At 37.8% G+C, this 17,785-nt stretch overlaps 1 protein-coding gene across 3 annotated transcripts in view; it reads left to right on the top strand.

Moving 5' to 3' along the window:
* The window catches only part of clasp1a (cytoplasmic linker associated protein 1a), a 71,223-nt gene that overhangs the window by 11,430 nt on the left and 42,008 nt on the right, over positions 1-17,785 (top strand). For all 3 annotated transcript variants that reach the window (XM_079882010.1, XM_079882011.1, XM_079882012.1), the window contains exons 3-7: positions 15,819-15,897; positions 16,397-16,500; positions 16,875-16,966; positions 17,211-17,286; positions 17,514-17,611. In XM_079882010.1, the coding sequence (XP_079738136.1) occupies positions 15,819-15,897; positions 16,397-16,500; positions 16,875-16,966; positions 17,211-17,286; positions 17,514-17,611 (449 nt within the window). The remainder of the gene's footprint in view (positions 1-15,818; positions 15,898-16,396; positions 16,501-16,874; positions 16,967-17,210; positions 17,287-17,513; positions 17,612-17,785) is intronic.

Below are 17,785 nucleotides of genomic sequence, written 5' to 3'. Positions count from 1 at the left end.
CCTTGTACAGTTGCCCACCCTCCACTCCACTCATCTGCCCTCACTCACTTTACGATGCATGAAACACACTCTAAATCTAGACTAATAGATTTAGCCTATCGCTTATGTAGTGCAGCGATTTTTCACTCTGTCAAATTCTGGAAATTTTTCAGTGTTTTACGCATTACTGAAAACAATAGGCTGTTTGTGTTGAAAGACAGAAAGTTGTCTCAGGCGTTCTTTGTGTTTGTTGTTCTTGTTAATTCTGTCTAAAGTTCAGTTTTTTTTAGAGACACTTCAAAAACAGGTTGTTGAATTTCGCCTTCTGAAGAGTTACAGAAAACCTAGAGGAACGTATAATGAGAATGTATGTAGAAATTACAATTGTTAAATTAAGTTTTACATTTTAAATCTACCTTTTGCTTATTTAGTTGCTTTGTTAAATTGTTGTGAAACCGCACCTTCCCAGTACTATGGTAGTCAGGATCATGGTATGGTATATCGCAAACAGCCCGCATTAAAAGACAATGTGCCATATCAGCTCATCCAGGCTTATGAAGGAAATAGAGCTGAACTTCACTCCCATATAGAGTTCAGCCTTCCATACACAGCTGATCTGATCGCTGAGGATAACGCACGTCTTTGTTGTTCATGCAGACATCTCCTTGTCAGTCTTATTTTAGTTCAGCAGGTAGATGGAGAGGATGGCAGAGGTGCTGATGTAGACGTGAGGGGAGGGAGTGTCAAGAGCTGTTAACTCAGCTGCCCTTCAACAGCACAAATCACCAAACACTTCCAGTGCCTCTCAGTGATGAACACAGAGTTCTGTGTTTGTTATTACTAGTAATTCCTCCTTTTTTATTTTTCTTGGTTTGTTTTAGAGTACCGGTTCATACATTATTATGTTAGTCAAGTCAAGTCAAGTCATCTTCATTTATATAGCGCTTTTAACAATGTAGATTGTTTCAAAGCAGCTTTACAGAGATAAGCGTATAATTTAAGGTAACAGAGATTGTTTCGGCTTTACAGCAGAGTTAAGTTATTGCCATCTAAAGTTAGTTTTGATTGATTTGCTTCCGTCGCAATGATCATTTGTTATTAAATTAGGGGCCGCTAAGACGACACCATTCCCTCTACACAGACTTTAAACGCGAACCTGTGAGAAACACTGATGGCGTTCACATGAGCATTTAGAAAAATTATGTTAGACCTGTTATAAGAGAACCTGATCATCTTTGTGTTTTCCTAGGGGTTGCCTTGTTGAACAGCATACGGTATAGATCTGCCTTCTGTTGAAATGCATGAACAGCGTCTCGCCCATTCAATTTGAAAATAATTTTGTTTTGATTCTAGCTAGTTTAGAAGCAGGGCTGGGTGACACACATTTTGCATAGGGGTTGCACAGACTAGTAGGGCTGGTCCGAATACTATTTTTTGAGCTTCGAAGCTTCGGTAGTACTGAACATCGAATATTCGAAGCTTCGGAGAGAGGGGGCTGAACATATTCTTCTCTCTAATAAAGGCAGTAATCTGTGTCTGTCTGTCCGTTTGCATTTTGATTATTTCGAGAACCGTTCATCCAATCGACTTCACAAGGGAGTGCAGTGTCAGATTTGGTGCAATATAGATGGACACGCGAGACGCGACACATTCAGAATGAATAAACTTTTAGTAAACTACAGAACAGCGCGAGCGGGAAGCGGCGCACCTCACGCGGGCAGGGCTTATATGCTCCGAGAACAGACACTGCATTAGTGATATAAAACGCACACACACAGGTCTGTTAACTTAAGCAATACTTTTAAGGTAATCTAATATTTTTCTGACTAACAAATTACTGACACAGTAAAGGGTAGATTTAAATAAAGAAAAACGAAATTTAAATAAAGAAAAACGAAATTTAAATAAAGAAAAACGAAATTTAAATAAAGAAAAACGAAATTTAAATAAAGAAAAACGAAATTTAAATAAAGAAAAACGAAATTAAGTTAAATTAAAAACGAGATTCATTTAGATTGATAATAATGGGTAAAAAGGCTAATACATTTTGTTTCTATTATTCTATCTTCCACAATGTCAAAGCAACGCAGCTTAACCCAAAACACAAGCTCAGACATGCACTTCGGTCCATACAAACTCCGCTGTTCTGCGCTCTAGCCAGAGAACACTCCCATTGCTGGAACACGGCGTCGGTTCTATTTCTAGCATGCACGCGTTTTCCGCGTGGCTCGAGCCGCGCCTGAGACGCGTCTCACGCAGGCAGTTTGCAAACTCCAACCTGTTAACATGGGAGCCGAAATAAAAACAGACACTCCACGCAGCCAGTGTGTCGCTGGCCTTATTCAAGCGCGAATGAGAACCATTTCGCGGGGGATCCCAGGTGTGAAAAAAAAAAAAAAAAAAAAAAAAAACAATATTCGAATGTCAAATTTTCGAATCGAATACCAACCCACCGAACGAATATTCGAATATTCGGGTCCAGCCCTACAGACTAGTCGACTTGAATGCTCTGCCATGACGCTTTGTGATGTTGACTAGTCGCTGATCATGTGATTTTTGACACTAACCATTTGGCCGCCTTGCTGAAGACAACAGGCAGAAGACCTCTCAGACTGTTCTGACTTACTGCATTATATCTTACTGGTTTTCGTATAAATTGTGATCAAAACACCCAAAAAGTCCCATAGATTTACATTAGCTGTAAAACTAATGCTGTCCTACAGAGGGGCCCACAGGATAATAAAGTCTGCTTATGCTCCTTTTGTATATCAAATAAATGTTTACTCCTAGAGCGCTCCACAAGTTATGTTTGTTTATACCAAGCGTGCTGCACAAGTGCTGAAAAGTGAAGCCAACGCGTCTCGATCGCCCCCCCAGTGGCTGGTCCCAGTATAGGTCATGAAGCCCGTCTCCCCATGAAGTCTTATGGACGCGATGGAAACTAAACAATCAAATTACACTTTAAATAAAATAAAAAAATTGTATAAACCGTTTCTGTGGGAGTGAGGGCGGGATATCACGGCTTTACTTCCTGCTCACTACTACGCAGAAGCAGGTCCCCAAATCTGTGCAAGATGTCAGCGCCATATTAGGACTTTGGCGGCTTCACTTTTCACCAATGGAAGAGAGTGAAGGGGTGTTGTCCATCTTTTTTTACAGTCTATGGTTTATACCCTCTATGAACATATGAAGAGTTCAGATGCAAAAGTGCCATCTGAAATTTTCTTCTAGAATTTTTATCAAGCTCGTATATTTAAGTATATTTAAAGGGATACTTCACCTCTGGGAAGATGAATGTGTATTTAAAATAGGTCATTTAAGTAGAAGAAATGTGAAGAAATTTTTTAATTTGGAGCTTTCTAGACTGAGAAAAGCCAGAAAATGTATTTTTGGCTTATGTGGATGAAAGACAACAACTCCCAGAATGCACTTGCTTCGCTGCCTTAGGAGGCCACGCCTACCGGTAAGAGTGCGTAGTTGAAAACAACAAAGCTAGCCTACGTGATGAGTTTGCCAGTGATTTAGAGATCGGCCAAATGTCCGGGATTTGGCTTTTGCGTTCTACAGTCGCCATTCATCATGTTTACTGTGGCGAGCAGGACGAGGCTGAGGGGCGCGGGAGAACGGCGCGAGACCGGTGGCGTCATTACTGAGACGCGCCGGGTCTCGCATCTCTCACGGAGGTGCGGGAATTTTCTTAGCAAGGGTAAAACGCACATCAACCGATCACTTGTTTAGCGTTCATGTAAACACTACATTCAGATTCACCGATCGGAATGAATTCAGTTAGATTGAAACAAAAGGTGAGCTGTTGCCAGATTGGAAATGTCCAAGTATCGTACCAGAAGCTCAAAATGATCGTATTTGGAAGAAAATTATCGTACACGAGTCAACGACATGAAAATGACAGACATCCCAACCTGCACAAAGTCATTTCTGGGAGTCAAGAAATCTCCAACGGGGGGGGGGGGGGGGGGGGGGGGGGGGGGGGGGGGGGGGGGGGGGGGGGGGGGGGGGGGGGGGGGGGGTTCGGTTCTGATTCGGGATAAAAGCCCGCCCGCACTTACAATTGATTGGTTGGGTCCTTACATGCGCTTCGTGAGGCACACTAGCACACACACGCAAGGTCTCTCGCTCCCTCTCTCTACAGGTTCTTCCCCCGGTAGACGTAGAATCCACGGCTAGATCAATGAGAAGTCCTATTACAACGACCATCATTTGAAGTGTCACACAGTTCTGAAATTATCGTACATTATAGGATTTTTTCCATTATTGATCGTACATCGTACAGAGGTCAAAATTATCGTACAAATACGATAATTATCGTACATCTGGCAACACTGGCTGCATGTAAACAATGAATGGCGACCGCAGAACGCAAAAGCTGAATCCCGGACATTTTGAACGATCTCGCCCGCCGGACAAGTCCGGGAAAAGGAGGATGGTTTTCCCTACTTACTCAGCTTTCTCCTACTATTCAGCTTTCTCCACAGAACAAGAGCCTGCAAGCTTAGCTTCCAAAGAAAGACGGCTGACTGTGTGTACATTCTGTGAGTGAGATCCCACCCTCTATGGGCGGGCTGAAAACATGCGGAACAACGCCATCTACTGGCTGTAGTCTTTAGCCTCTGGCCAGAAAATCCTCCGATGACGCAAAATGACGATTTTTGCGTCATCGGAGGATTTTTTCCAGACAAAAAATACATAAATCTCTCCTCTCAGGGCGATATGAGGGTGGAAAGTACGGTAATTCGAAAATACTACAGGTTTTCTACTAATACAAAGCTTAATGCTAAATCCTGAAGTAACCCTTTAAGTGAAATTACTGAACTTAAATATACAATCTTGATAAAAATTATCAATCTAGAAGAAAATTTCAGATGGCACTTAGAGGCTTTTGCATCTGAACTCTTCATATATACCCAAGATACTCAATATTGATTGGATGAATGCAGGTTTTAAACCGTTTATTGTACAGGCAAGTTAATCGCTGTTCTAAACTAATGTGCTGCTACATTGTAACACAGACAGTAGCTCACACATCATATGCAGATCACACGCACACAGAAACATCCAGGAGCTGTCCTGTGATTTATCAATAAAAAAAGCTTAAAAACTTTTTTGAAATAACCCACAGCTTCGCTATTAGTAGAGATGCTGCACAGACACTAATAGGATTAATTCACACATGCAATCGCTCTCACTTATGCATTCAGATAAATGTAATCGTACTACTTTATCTGTATCTGATTTAGAACAAGACGAAATCTGTTATATCAAATATAATGACCCATAAACAAAATGACTGATAACAATAAGCTCTTATGTAGGAGCAATAGCCTTGTGGGTAGTGGTCTGACATGCCGCAGCTGTGCACAAGGCAACTCGAGGTCGAGTCTCTGCTCGAGCTTTAGGCTTCTCAAGCCAACATCAAAGTTTATTCATAAACTTTAGCCTCTAGTTGCAAATTAGGGCATGTTGCAACTTGCAAAGCATTCCCATTTCTTGTGTTTTTATTAATGATGTCATCAGCGATTAGTCAACGTCGACTTGACTAGTCGCATAACTATCTACTTCAATAAATCTAAGGTTGTTCAACCCCTAATATAGAGGAGGGTACATGATGTTGAAAGACCTGAAACACCCCAGGATTCATCAATTGATGTTTGTGTACAGTTGTAAACATATTTTAGATATAAATAAGATTATATTAATAAGATTATGTACAAATTTTCTTTCAAAGATCTATTAATCTTTTTGTTACTTGTACTTCTTTTAACTCTAATTCTAACTATTCTGCATCTAATACATGGCATGCTTAATTCAATTCTGAATTACACACTATAAAATTAGAAAATTGTACAGTTTTTAGAATATAGCTTTTTGTCTGGTCTTTACGTTTAGTCTAGTTTCACTCTCTTCTTTCCTCATGACTTGGAAGTGTGAGAGTGTCAAGAAGACATGTTTTTTTAAAAGACTATATATAATTGACATTTACACATGTATCCACAGTCTTTCACTGATCCACCCCCTCTCTCACACTGCTGGAGTCTTACAATTTGTCTTATTTAGAGAGTGAATCTAAAAATGGAATCACACTTGCTTACATTTCTTGCCTTTTTACCAATACTGTAACAGACCACACACACTGGCTTTGGACACCCCAGCAATTTGATGGATTAGAGAAAGTTGCCTTTGGCACACGCTACACTCGTGCACACTCAGCCGACTTCAGATTTCCTGCACTGGTCAGCACCTGCTGTCATCAAAGTTGCATGTGTATATTTGATAAGAGGAACTGCTCTTTGCTGGATATCAGCTGTAGTTGTTCTGCCTCCGTCAGGTTCCCGTTTTGTTGGCAAGGTTTGTCCACATTCCTCTCTCGCTGTGTCAGGACGGCCCCCGCTTCGCCCCAAGGACATTCTTGAGTGGATATTCTAAGTAGTTGGAAAGTTTCCTCTGACCACTAAGTGTAGGCTTGTGTGGCATGTTATTGTGAGGAAAAAGGAAATGCTAGGGTTGTCATAGACCTAGTTGATACTGCTTGACTTTTGATGGCCTTTGTCTGTCTACTTGCACAGCAACATTGACTAATTTATAGGGCTATTTTATAAAAACTACTAAAGTGAACTTCAACTTGGGCATCACAACATAATGCATTTTGAGATTTGCTAAAGATTACATTTAAAACTGATTATTATTAAAGTATAAATGTTGTTAAAGATTCATGTTCTGTCAATGCTAGATGATGTTAAATATAAATTAGATGGTAAATCTAAATTTAGAATAGGACATTCACAATTAAATGTCCTGTAGGGCCTTTAACAAAATTCTGATATATTGTCTAATATGTTTATGAAGAGATATATTGTGCATTCCTGATTTTGTTGATATTATTTGTTATTATTATTATTATTGAACGTGAATTAATTTTCCCTTTTCTGTGGTCACCACAGCTTAATGTAAATTTTGAGTGTCTTTTTACAAATTAACAAAAAAAGTAACAGGGTAGTACCATTGTCGTAGTACTAACAGGGTAGTACCACTTTTTTTAAAAATACCTTGGAGTAATGTGAAATGAATATATAATTATTTAGGACCATGAAATCAGTGTACCATCTGATACAGTCACTGTCCCATGGTACCATTATAGTACTTTGTAAGGGGTTAATGTTCAGAAAATGAAGTTTCTTCTTTCCCTCAGGGTGTTTTTGCAGGAGTTTTTTTTTTGTTTTCTGAAAATGTGCTGTTTTATGAGCACAGTGTCTTACTGACGCCATTACTAGTGTGCTGTAGGACTGGTTCATTTGAAAAGCTTTAATGTTTTTGTTATTATCAACAAATGAGATTTAAAATGTAATGTTTTTTCATTTCACAGAGGAAAGTGTGCTCAATGCTGTGCACAAGAGTGTTGTTGTCTCCAGCAATCTGAATGAGGGTTTTAAACAGCCTGTAGAGAGTTCTGAGCTCAGTGAACCGCAGTGATCTCTGTGAGGACAGTCTGTGTCTGGACAGTGCTGTGTGTTCTCTCTCTTACATAAAAAGCAAGGTGATGGGGTTGAGATCAGGGCAGCAGTGGTGAGCTTTCTTGAATTCATACATGTTAAAATATGGATGCTGTTTAATAGTGGTCACGCGGGTCACATAAATTTGCCTCGTTCACATTTGAAATTTTAATTAGTTTACTTACACTATTATTGTTCAGTAGCTTGTTGGTTGTGCTTTCTTATATAACTTTTCAGCCCTATTGTCAAACAGTAAACAGGTCCTTGTGAGGTTGCAGTGATTTGTGTTTTGATGTAGGCCAGCTTAGGTTCAGCTCGTGGCTTGTGCATGTTGTTTTGATCGAGATCATGCCTGCAGTAATCAGTCCCATGAGCTCTCTGAAGATCTTAACCGCTCCACTTATGTGTTTTTAGCTACCCTAGCCATAGCCAATATCATCTAGATGCTATATTTGGTCCAACAGCTTACATGGATCTAGCCCAGTGATTGTTGAATTTTTATTTATTTTTTATTAAATAAAAGTAGGCTACCCCCTGAGATTTAAAGTATATTACTATTGTAATAAAAAATAATAATATTTGATCATTGTAATAAATATTTTTTATGCTACAGGTTGTAGCCTAATTTCTCAAATTCTTCACTTTTCAAAGTTAAACCCTCAAGCTTTCGTTTCGTTGAACGACTGTTCATTGACCTTTAAGTCATTGTTTAGTAGACGTTACTACTAAAATGCAAGTGGTTTGTTTGTGCAAAAAAAAACATTTACCACTTTATTTACAAAATATGAATCTGCTCTCGTGTAACACCACAAATGTGTTGTGGTGCTCTTGTGAACTCGCATTGGAGATTGATTAATATTTTGTAAGTAAAGTGGTATCTATGTTTGTTTGCGCAAACAAAGCACTTGCATTGCTTCATAAACTTGAGGCTAAACCAGTGGAGTCACATGGATTACTTTAATGATGTCTTTACTACCTTTCTGGGGCTTGAAAGTGGTAGGTGCGTAGGGTGTCAGTGGAAGGACTGAAAGCTCTCAGATTTTATTAAAATTATCTTCATTTGTGTTCCGAAGATGAACAAAAGTTTACGGGTTTGGAATGACATGAGATTGAATAATTAAGGATAGAATGTTAATTTTTGGGCGAACTAACCCTTTAATGCAGTGATAAAATAAAGTGATACTGCTGCACATCGAGTTCACAAATGCACACTGTAAGCAATATCCACAAATGTTCATGAGTTCTTGTGGAGCAGCATTTACTGCGAACTGAGGATTATAAGATGCTTGTGTGTAAAGGATCACAGAGCCATGCTTCACTCTGAAACATGCAGTGCACCAGACTAAATCGCAACCTTTTGCGGTTTGAAAATCACACTCAGAATATCGATGGAATGAACTAATTTAATAATTGATGATCTTTACAATGGAACTGAATCAACACTGAACTGACACCAGCCGAAATGCGTAATTTTCCTGTTATCACTGTAAAGCTGCTTTGAAAAAATCTGTATTGTGCAAAGTGCTATATAAATGAAGGTGACTTAATTTTCTGTTGAATAATTGTGCAGTCCTGTATATTCAATTTTTATGATTTAACTAATTATTTGCTTTTCATCAACTCAAGAACCCTTGCAGTTCCCCCTCAAATCCCCATTTGGGAAACCCTGATTTAGCTAATGATCTAATTTGAGTTTTTAGGGAAAGTGAAGTAAATAATTACTTTTAATTTCAGTTTTTTACCTCACATAAAGCTATCATATGGCTTCAAAATATAGCACACACGTTGCATGGATTACTTTTATGGATATTATAATGTGTGTGTGATTTGGAGTTATTTGGCAGCTCTCGTAAAAACTCTTGTGAGCAGCGAAACATGCTCTCATCTCAGAGAACGTGACTGTGCTCTTTGATAGCAGAGCCAGAGCCAATAGTCAGAAATAACAAAAGTGTAGTGGGAGGCATTTATATTGCGTAGAATGAGCCAGGCTTCTCATTTCAATTGTTTCTCAAGAGAAATTCAAGCAGGAAAAGCACCTGGTGATGCGTGTTTCTTCTGCTGTGCTGCTTCAGTGTTATGACTTTCTATTTATCCTGCATTATCATTTCTTTTCAGACTACTCTTAGCGGGACCTGCCGTCCCTCGGGCCTTTTTATCAGTGACTCAGGAAGCCACTCTACTGCTTGAGAACAGCTGTGGTGCAACATTAGTCTTATATTACAGATGGCCTTGAATCTCCCTCAAACACTGACCTGAGACCACCTTATCTAATAAAAAGCCTTTTAACTCACAATCCCTCTAAAATACAAAGCTAATGCAGAATGCGCACCAATTACTTTATCTTGGTGGTAGTGCAGTTGCAGGTATGATGATGATGATAATAATAATAATAATAATAATAATAATAATAATAATAATAATAATAATAATAATAATAATGGCCCATGACAGAGAGCAGGTTTATGTTGATTTCTTGCGTCTATGTCTGGGCCTGTTGACTCCCAGCTGTTCTTCCTGACTCATGGAAAACCACAGAGAATACTTACAAAGCTAACACCAATGAACAAATCCTGCATAGAAGCAAATCTAGATACTTGATTCAAGCTGACATAATGATCGATAGTTGGCAATGAAACAAAGTTAACTTGAGTTCAGCTTTTACAAGCTTATTTTACCAGCTACATCAATCTGAAATCTTTTTTGTAGAAATTAATATTTTTATTTAGTAAGGATGCCATTAGCCTAAATTGATCAAATGACAATCACAATATTACTGTTTTTACTAGAGCTGGGCATTGCCACAAATTTCACGATTCGATTCAGTATTGATTAATTGGGGCCTGTTTGGTACACTATGGAAAATTTCCTCAAGGAAAAAAATATCCCAACTAATGCTGTAAACTGTACAGGGAGTCAGTTGGTACATACTATAGTATTGAAGGTAAATGGTGTAAATTACACATAAGGACGTTTTTTTATATAATAATGTAATAATTTATAATATATGTAATAAATGTAATAATATAATAATTTAATAAATTTTTAATGAAATAATTATGTTTCTACTTTTTTTTATAACATTTAAATGGTGGCTGTCATAAAAACATGACTGATTTATTTAAAAAATACATTCATATTGAGAAACAGGTTAAAGGGTTAGTTCACCCTTAAATGAAAATTAAGTAATCATTTACTCACCCTTGTGTTGTTCCAATGCTGAATGCCCTTCGTTCTCTTTCAGACCATTTTTTCAGACCAAGATTTCTCTCACACTCGTCCATATAATATCAGTGAATAGCAACTAGCATCAAGCTTTTTACAAAAGACACTAAAGTATCACAGAATGGTCCGATGCAAGACGTATCATATATTACAATTGTTCTGGGGGTATACGATAGGGTTTGGGAAAAAAAAAACTGAAATTGAATGTATTATTTAACAAAAATACTAGTTAAAGCATGAAATAAACACAATAATAGTTACTGCTAACAGCATGAAATAAATATAAATGAACATCAGAATGTATGTTGAAATACAGTACAAATTACCAAAATCCATATCATGTCACATGTAATTGCTTAATCCGTTTTTCAACTGCCGAAAGACGTCAATTTTTAAACAATGTCATGTAAAATTACATTTACCTCAGAAAAAGCCTTTCAAAACTCGTTAGTCAGCTAAGAAAATGCAGTTTGGAATTAGCTTTTAAAATATTACCATAAAATGTAGGCTATAACAAACCAGGTGCAATGGTGAACTCAATTCAGAACATTTGTTTCCATCAGAAACAAATATTAATCCAAGTTAGATATTCAGGCAGAATGAGTTATGCTTTCAAAACAGGGCTTTCAGGGTGCAAGATGCAAGAAAAGTCAATAGTAATGAAATTGTGGTCAAATTAAAATGTATTTTGCCATCAGTAACATTCTAAAGTGGATAACATAATTATGTGATGAAGGTATTACATTATGTGATCAGCCCGTTAAAAATGGGCCGTGCACCAAACGGTTGAGCACCCCTGTCATAGTGAGGGATGTACAGGTGGTGTTCAGCTGATCAGCAAGGTAATGCACATTGTTGTAGACAGCGAAACCGGGGGAATGAGCACATGTCTGTGAAACAGATCTCTCGTTAGTGTGTTCTGACAGATTCAACCTCCTCTCTCCTGTTATCCACCGTTTGTCTCACCAGGTGTGACGGAGCCCCTGTAGACTTACGTAAGATTTTATTTTGGTATTGATTTGAGCCTAGAGCAGAAACTGGAATGATCGATCACGCTCCTGTGTATTTCCTATCAGCAGTTAAGAAGGAAACCGAGGAAGGAATGGAGCAAAATAAGGCACAGAGAGATGAAACAAAAGCTCAGCAAGGAAAACAATAGTCCTTGGCTCCTTTCTTTGACTGTGGTGGATAGGAGAGATATAAATAGCGGGATGGGGTATGTTTAAATTTGGCAGCCTAAGACGGTCTGAAGCAGGTCGCTGGTGAGAAGATGGTTTATGTTGCACATAGGGAGCAGGCGGGCTTACGATCCATCTGTCTCTCTGTGGGGAGTGGGAGGTGCTCGGTTAAATAGTGGGTGTGGTCAGATCTTCATAACCTCCTGGAATCTTTTCATCAGGCAGAAAGAAGCCCAGCTCCTCTCTAAGCCTTGCCTTGCATTCAGATATGGTGATGCTGTTTTGTTAATGTGCTTTATCTTTTAGCAAGTGAAGATTGCGGTTTCATTTTGCATTCTAAAACTTTAAAGCATGTATATACATATTTACCCATATGTATATATATGTATGCATGTTATGTATGCATGTTATGTATGTATGTATAATATTTATAATATTAGTTTTCTTTTTTCTATTTTAATATATTTTAAAATCTAATTCATTCCAGTGATGACAGCTTAATTTTTAGCAGCCATTATTTCATTGTCTCATGATCCTTCAGAAATCATTGTAATATGATGATTTGGTGCTCAAGAAACAGTTCATCAAATGTTAAAAACAGCTGTGCTGCTTAAAATGCTGCTTTTTTTTTGCAGGGTTCTTTGGTGAATAGAAAGTATTTATTTGAAATAGAAATCTTTTGATCAATTTAATGCATACTTGCCGAATAAAAGTATTAATGCCGCCGCCTCCTCCTCCTTCTTTAAAAAAGGCTATACTGACCCCAAATTTTGAATGATATTTTATCAAAGTTGGAAGTGGCTAAATCTGTTTATATCTGTGGGTTATGCAAATGTTAGTATGCAAAAAGGACAACAAAAGCCCTATTCGCACTGGATTAGTATTATCTGGGGACCTCGTGTGATTTAGAAATTTGGCGCATTCGCACGGGATAAGTGAAGCCTGTGATTTTACTCGAATTTACTGACTTATCTCCCGGATATGATGCCAATAGGCTATTGCTTGGAAATGTCTTGTCGTAATTATAGGTCTAGCTGTATGATATATCATAAACAGAAGAATGTTCCTTACCGCATGCTGCTATACATGTCATTCATCTCCATCTAATCATTCTTTTTGTTTTTGCTCTTCTGATGGTTTTCAGCTTTCTCTTTCTGAAATTGTATAGTTGTATCATATGGTGTATAGTGCAGGGATGCAAACAGCGCGCTTTTCGGCGCCTCCCGCTTTTTTCACGTCAGTTTGGGTGACAAATTCATCTGAAGCCTATTTCATAGCTTAATGTGAGGGACAGAAGTCTATTTACATCATTAAAGTTTACGAAAACTCGTTTTCCCTCCTCTGCGGTTGTCAATCATTCTCCATTCAGTATTCAAACAGCGCGCGCGCCTCGTCCGGGTACAGCAGCATACAAGCACGGTAAAACTCTCTCCAATATGATATTCACATTATAATGCTTGATCTGTAGAGAAAAGGCTGTGGATTTGCATAAAATGACTTTATTTTGTTGGAGTTTGTTGCTGTTTTTAAACGACTCGCTACCGTGTGCCTGTTAGATCACACATCACAAGGACTAAATCGGCATCAAACGCACAATAACTGGAATTTAAAACTGTGAAGAAACAAATGATCAATAAACTGTTGGACAGATAGACACTAGGATTTGTGCGCTCGAAATTTCTTCGCTTTGTGCCGTGAACTTTTAAATGCGCACTTGTGCAGCGCAGCGCCATCACCTGCTTTCAGATGGAGCGGCATTTACAACACAGTGCCGTAGTTAACTGACAAGCTGAGCCATATCGCATTAATTATCGCAGGCGATATGTCCTCGATAATTAATGCGATATGGCTCAGCTTGTCAGTTAACTACGGCACTGTGTTGTAAATGCCGCTCCATCTGAAAGCAGGTGATGGCGATTTACTACTAATCAAGGAACCGGCTTTACTGACGAGATGCGCATAACAATCTCATGCGATATATCGCCCAGCCCTAGTAATTTGTTTTTATTAACATGTTTAGATTTGATAAAATTACTGTGCAGATTTTTTCACGAATTACTTTTTGCTGCTGATTTATACACTCACTAAGTTTAATAAAAATACATAATAATACATTTATGTAATATTTAAAGGTGTTAACTGTAATCTTACACTGCAAAACAAAGGATTAAATTCATCACAATTATGTAAGTATCTGGATATTTGCCGCGGGGCGAGGGCTTCGATAACCTCTCTCTTTTTTGACCATACTTGTGTTTGCATCCCTGATAGTGATATGACCCAGCACCCAAAATACTATCAAAACACTCCAAACTCCATACTATCAAAACACTTTTCTTTGCAAAAGATGGATAAAGTGCACAGGAAACAAAAACCTTGAAAAAATGATAAACGACCCTGCCAAATCACAGAGATGCCGATTCGCATGGGACTAATATTATCACAGGACCTCGGTGTTCTGCAAAATATGGTAGGCCTAGGTCATTTGCGGGGGAATTTTTACTTTACAAATTACAGACATGGCCGATTTGGACGAGATTAAGATCACAGACAGCCTCTGCAATTATTACAAATGACTAGAGGTCACCAGGTAATACTTATCCTGTGTGAATAGGGATAAAGAAATCAGCTGTGAGCTACCCTGCGCCTCATGATACGACTTGCCTTTTCTAAACCTCCTCTAAGGCATGTCATACTCTCCACCTCAGCTGATGTGATTTGTCTGTGTTTCAGTCCTTTATTTCAATGGTGTTATTAGCATGATTGCAGTCATTTTCTGTATGGGTGAGAACAAAGGATTAAGACTTTGTTAGATATAGTAGATCTAGTCAAGCCTAGCTGCTTAAATACATAAATCGAGAGGGCAAGACTAAACAAATGACTGGACATAAACTTTAAAAGTGAAATTACACATTGAAATAAATTGCTAAAATAATGACTGTTTTCAAACCGGTTTCCCATACACTCCCCTTATTTTCCATTGGTAAGACAATACAAGTATCCCACACTATACTGAAACTTGTCTTCGTGTTTGGATTGAGGTTTTACATTTTCATTTGACATAGTAGAGGGGTGCCAAAATTGCACCATTATCTGACTTTAAGAAGTCAGAAAATTGTGATCGTGTTGATATGACGGTCATTGAACAGTTCTCAAGTCTCAACCCCATAACAAGGAAAGTTAAGGTTTTGGGTGTGACGTATGCAGTCCAGTTGATTTGTGACAATCTTCTCTCTGAATAAAAAATGAAACCAAATTGTTGACCATTGCAAGGAAACATGTTTAATAGTACTTTACTGGAAAGGAACGCTGATGGTATTGTCATAAAAGGTTGAGAAAGGAGTAACATAAATGAGATGTTTGGGATTTACCTATCCTTTTCTATGAGAATCCTTTGCACTACTCATTCAGACGCTATTGCTGAATTCGGAACCACATTTCCGACTAGTTCTACTCTTACTACTTCTGCCATAGAAATGTATTGTAAAATTAGTAGTAAACTAGTATGTGTTTCTGAATTCAGTTTGAAGTATCATATTTACATACAACTTTTAGAGTAATATGTTAATGTGTAATAATTCTAATACTAGTATAGCCATACTTGGAGTACTTTGGAAGTATATTATTTTGGATTCATCTGAAATTTAGGATGTTTTTCTATAACACATAGTTTGCTGCATTGCTCATTCAGACTCTGTCTAGTTTGTTACCCATAATCCTTTGATCTACTCATTCAGACTGTTGGGAGGTGGGGTCATTTAATTAATTGTACATTCTTGTTTCCTTTTTCTTTTCTTTGTGATGCTTTGAATTGACAATGATATTGTAACATTGTATGTTAATTGAGCTTATTAAAGAATTTTGTGTATTGTAATAATATTCAGATTTAAATGTATTTTTCTCTGTTTGATCTAATGTTTTTTTCCATCTTCAGTTGGCTTTGTTGGGAATTGACCTACTATCTGCCTTAGTGACAAGATTACAGGACCGATTTCGGCACCAAGTTGGTACAGGTAGGAGGATTACTAAAATCTAATGTGTATAAAAATTCAGATTTCAGATTTGATTACCACAAGAAATAAGGCCTTCATGTCAGTTTATATAGCAGAATATAGTAAAGAAACTTTTTAAGATTTATTTTTAATCATTATTTTTGCTTTAAAGGGGACAAATGAAGATTTCAGTGTGCTGACAGAGTGCTGTGCTTTAAGTGCTGGAACTGTCAGCATTCACTGAAATGGTTTTAGAAGTTGCTTCTTAAAATTCATCTGCTGTAAAGCATCGCTGCTGCAGTCATCAAACATTACTTTTGAATCAAATTCACTGCATTCATCAATGAATTCCAAGACAATCACTTTCAGACTTCTGACTTCCCAGTATTACATAATCTGAATCTTCTCCAGTCTGTACTTATTTGAAGCTTCCTTAACTAGTTAATAAGTTAGTAAATCAATAATGAAAATATACTTGCACATCCCTATTATCTTTAATTTTAATTTTCTCCATCTCCAGTTTTACCCAGCTTGATAGATCGGTTGGGCGATGCCAAAGATCAAGTCAGAGACCAAGATCAAATCCTGCTGCTGAAGATCATGGAGCAATCAGCTTCACCTCAGGTAGTCAGAGGTGGTATTTGTCTTTATTTAGCCTTAAATATAAATTCCTGGATGTTCGCCATTCTCAAGCTGACACTGCAGTCCGGTTGTGCTTTCCTGAATAAAGTGCATAATGGCTGCAAACATACATCTGTGTATTATGTCTTTGTGTTACAGTGTTATTACAGCCTGAACAATATTTGTAATATAAAGACTGAACAACCTCCTCCATTTAGAAGTACTCTTGCGAGACACCTTTGTGGTGTTTTAATTTAATTTAGTTAATGAATTGAACACTTTGCTTCATGAAAAGGCTGATGGGATGTCTCTTAATAAGATTAGATGCCATTTAATTGTATTACATTGAAAGTATTAAATTCAGATTGTCTTTACAGTACATATGGGACAGAATGTTGGGGGGTTTCAAACACAAAAACAACCGGACCAGAGAGGGAGTCTGTCTCTGTCTCATTTCAACTCTGAGCACGTAAGTTGCATTGTTCTCTCAGTCTGGATGTTGTAGTTTCATTCATTTTAAACGCAGCTCACATTGACAGTTTGCACTTGTTGTTGATTTTTGTCTGCTGAATAGAGATATTAAGTTGGTAAAATTAAAATGTAGCTGCACATTCTTCTAGGATAAGCCATTAAAGCTGGACTTGGCTAAGATACCTCAACCCCCATGATGCACTAATGCTGCCCTCCCTGTCACCATCACTTCTGTTTTTCAGATATGGTGCCCAAGGCTTGACTCTGAGCAAAATTGTACCACATATATGTAATCTACTCGGAGATCCTACAAGTCAGGTATGCACATTTGTTGTAATCGAATACATTTTAAGATTCAACATTAATCGGCATGACATGGCTTTTTTTACAGAACAATAGATGATGTTAACAACATTACACAAAGCTATAGTGACCTCTGGTGGTGGTTTCTAATATGCAGTTGCAAGAAATAGGATAACGTACATTTGTTTTGATCAAATAAATTCTGATAAAATCAAATAAATAAGATCCAATTATCTCCCCAGGTTCGGGATGCGGCCATGAGCTGCCTTGTGGAAATATACAGACATGTTGGAGAGAAGGTTAGGATTGACCTTAGCAAAAAAGGACTGCCGCAATCAAGGTAAGCTCTTCCTTTTTTCCTTTTTTGGTACCAATTCACAGACAGTGGGTCAGCTTTACATCTACACTATTAGAGTATTTAGGACACTTCCAATCTTTTCTAATTCAGATAGTCATTTCTGTCCAATTCTGGACTCATCTGTATGATTTGGAGGTCTTTTCCCCCTCTAGATTT

Source organism: Squalius cephalus, assembly GCF_949319135.1.
Source record: "Squalius cephalus genome assembly, chromosome: 9".
Taxonomy (NCBI): domain Eukaryota; kingdom Metazoa; phylum Chordata; class Actinopteri; order Cypriniformes; family Leuciscidae; genus Squalius; species Squalius cephalus.
Note: the sequence above shows the minus strand (reverse complement) of the source record. Positions and strands in the feature narration are given on the sequence as shown.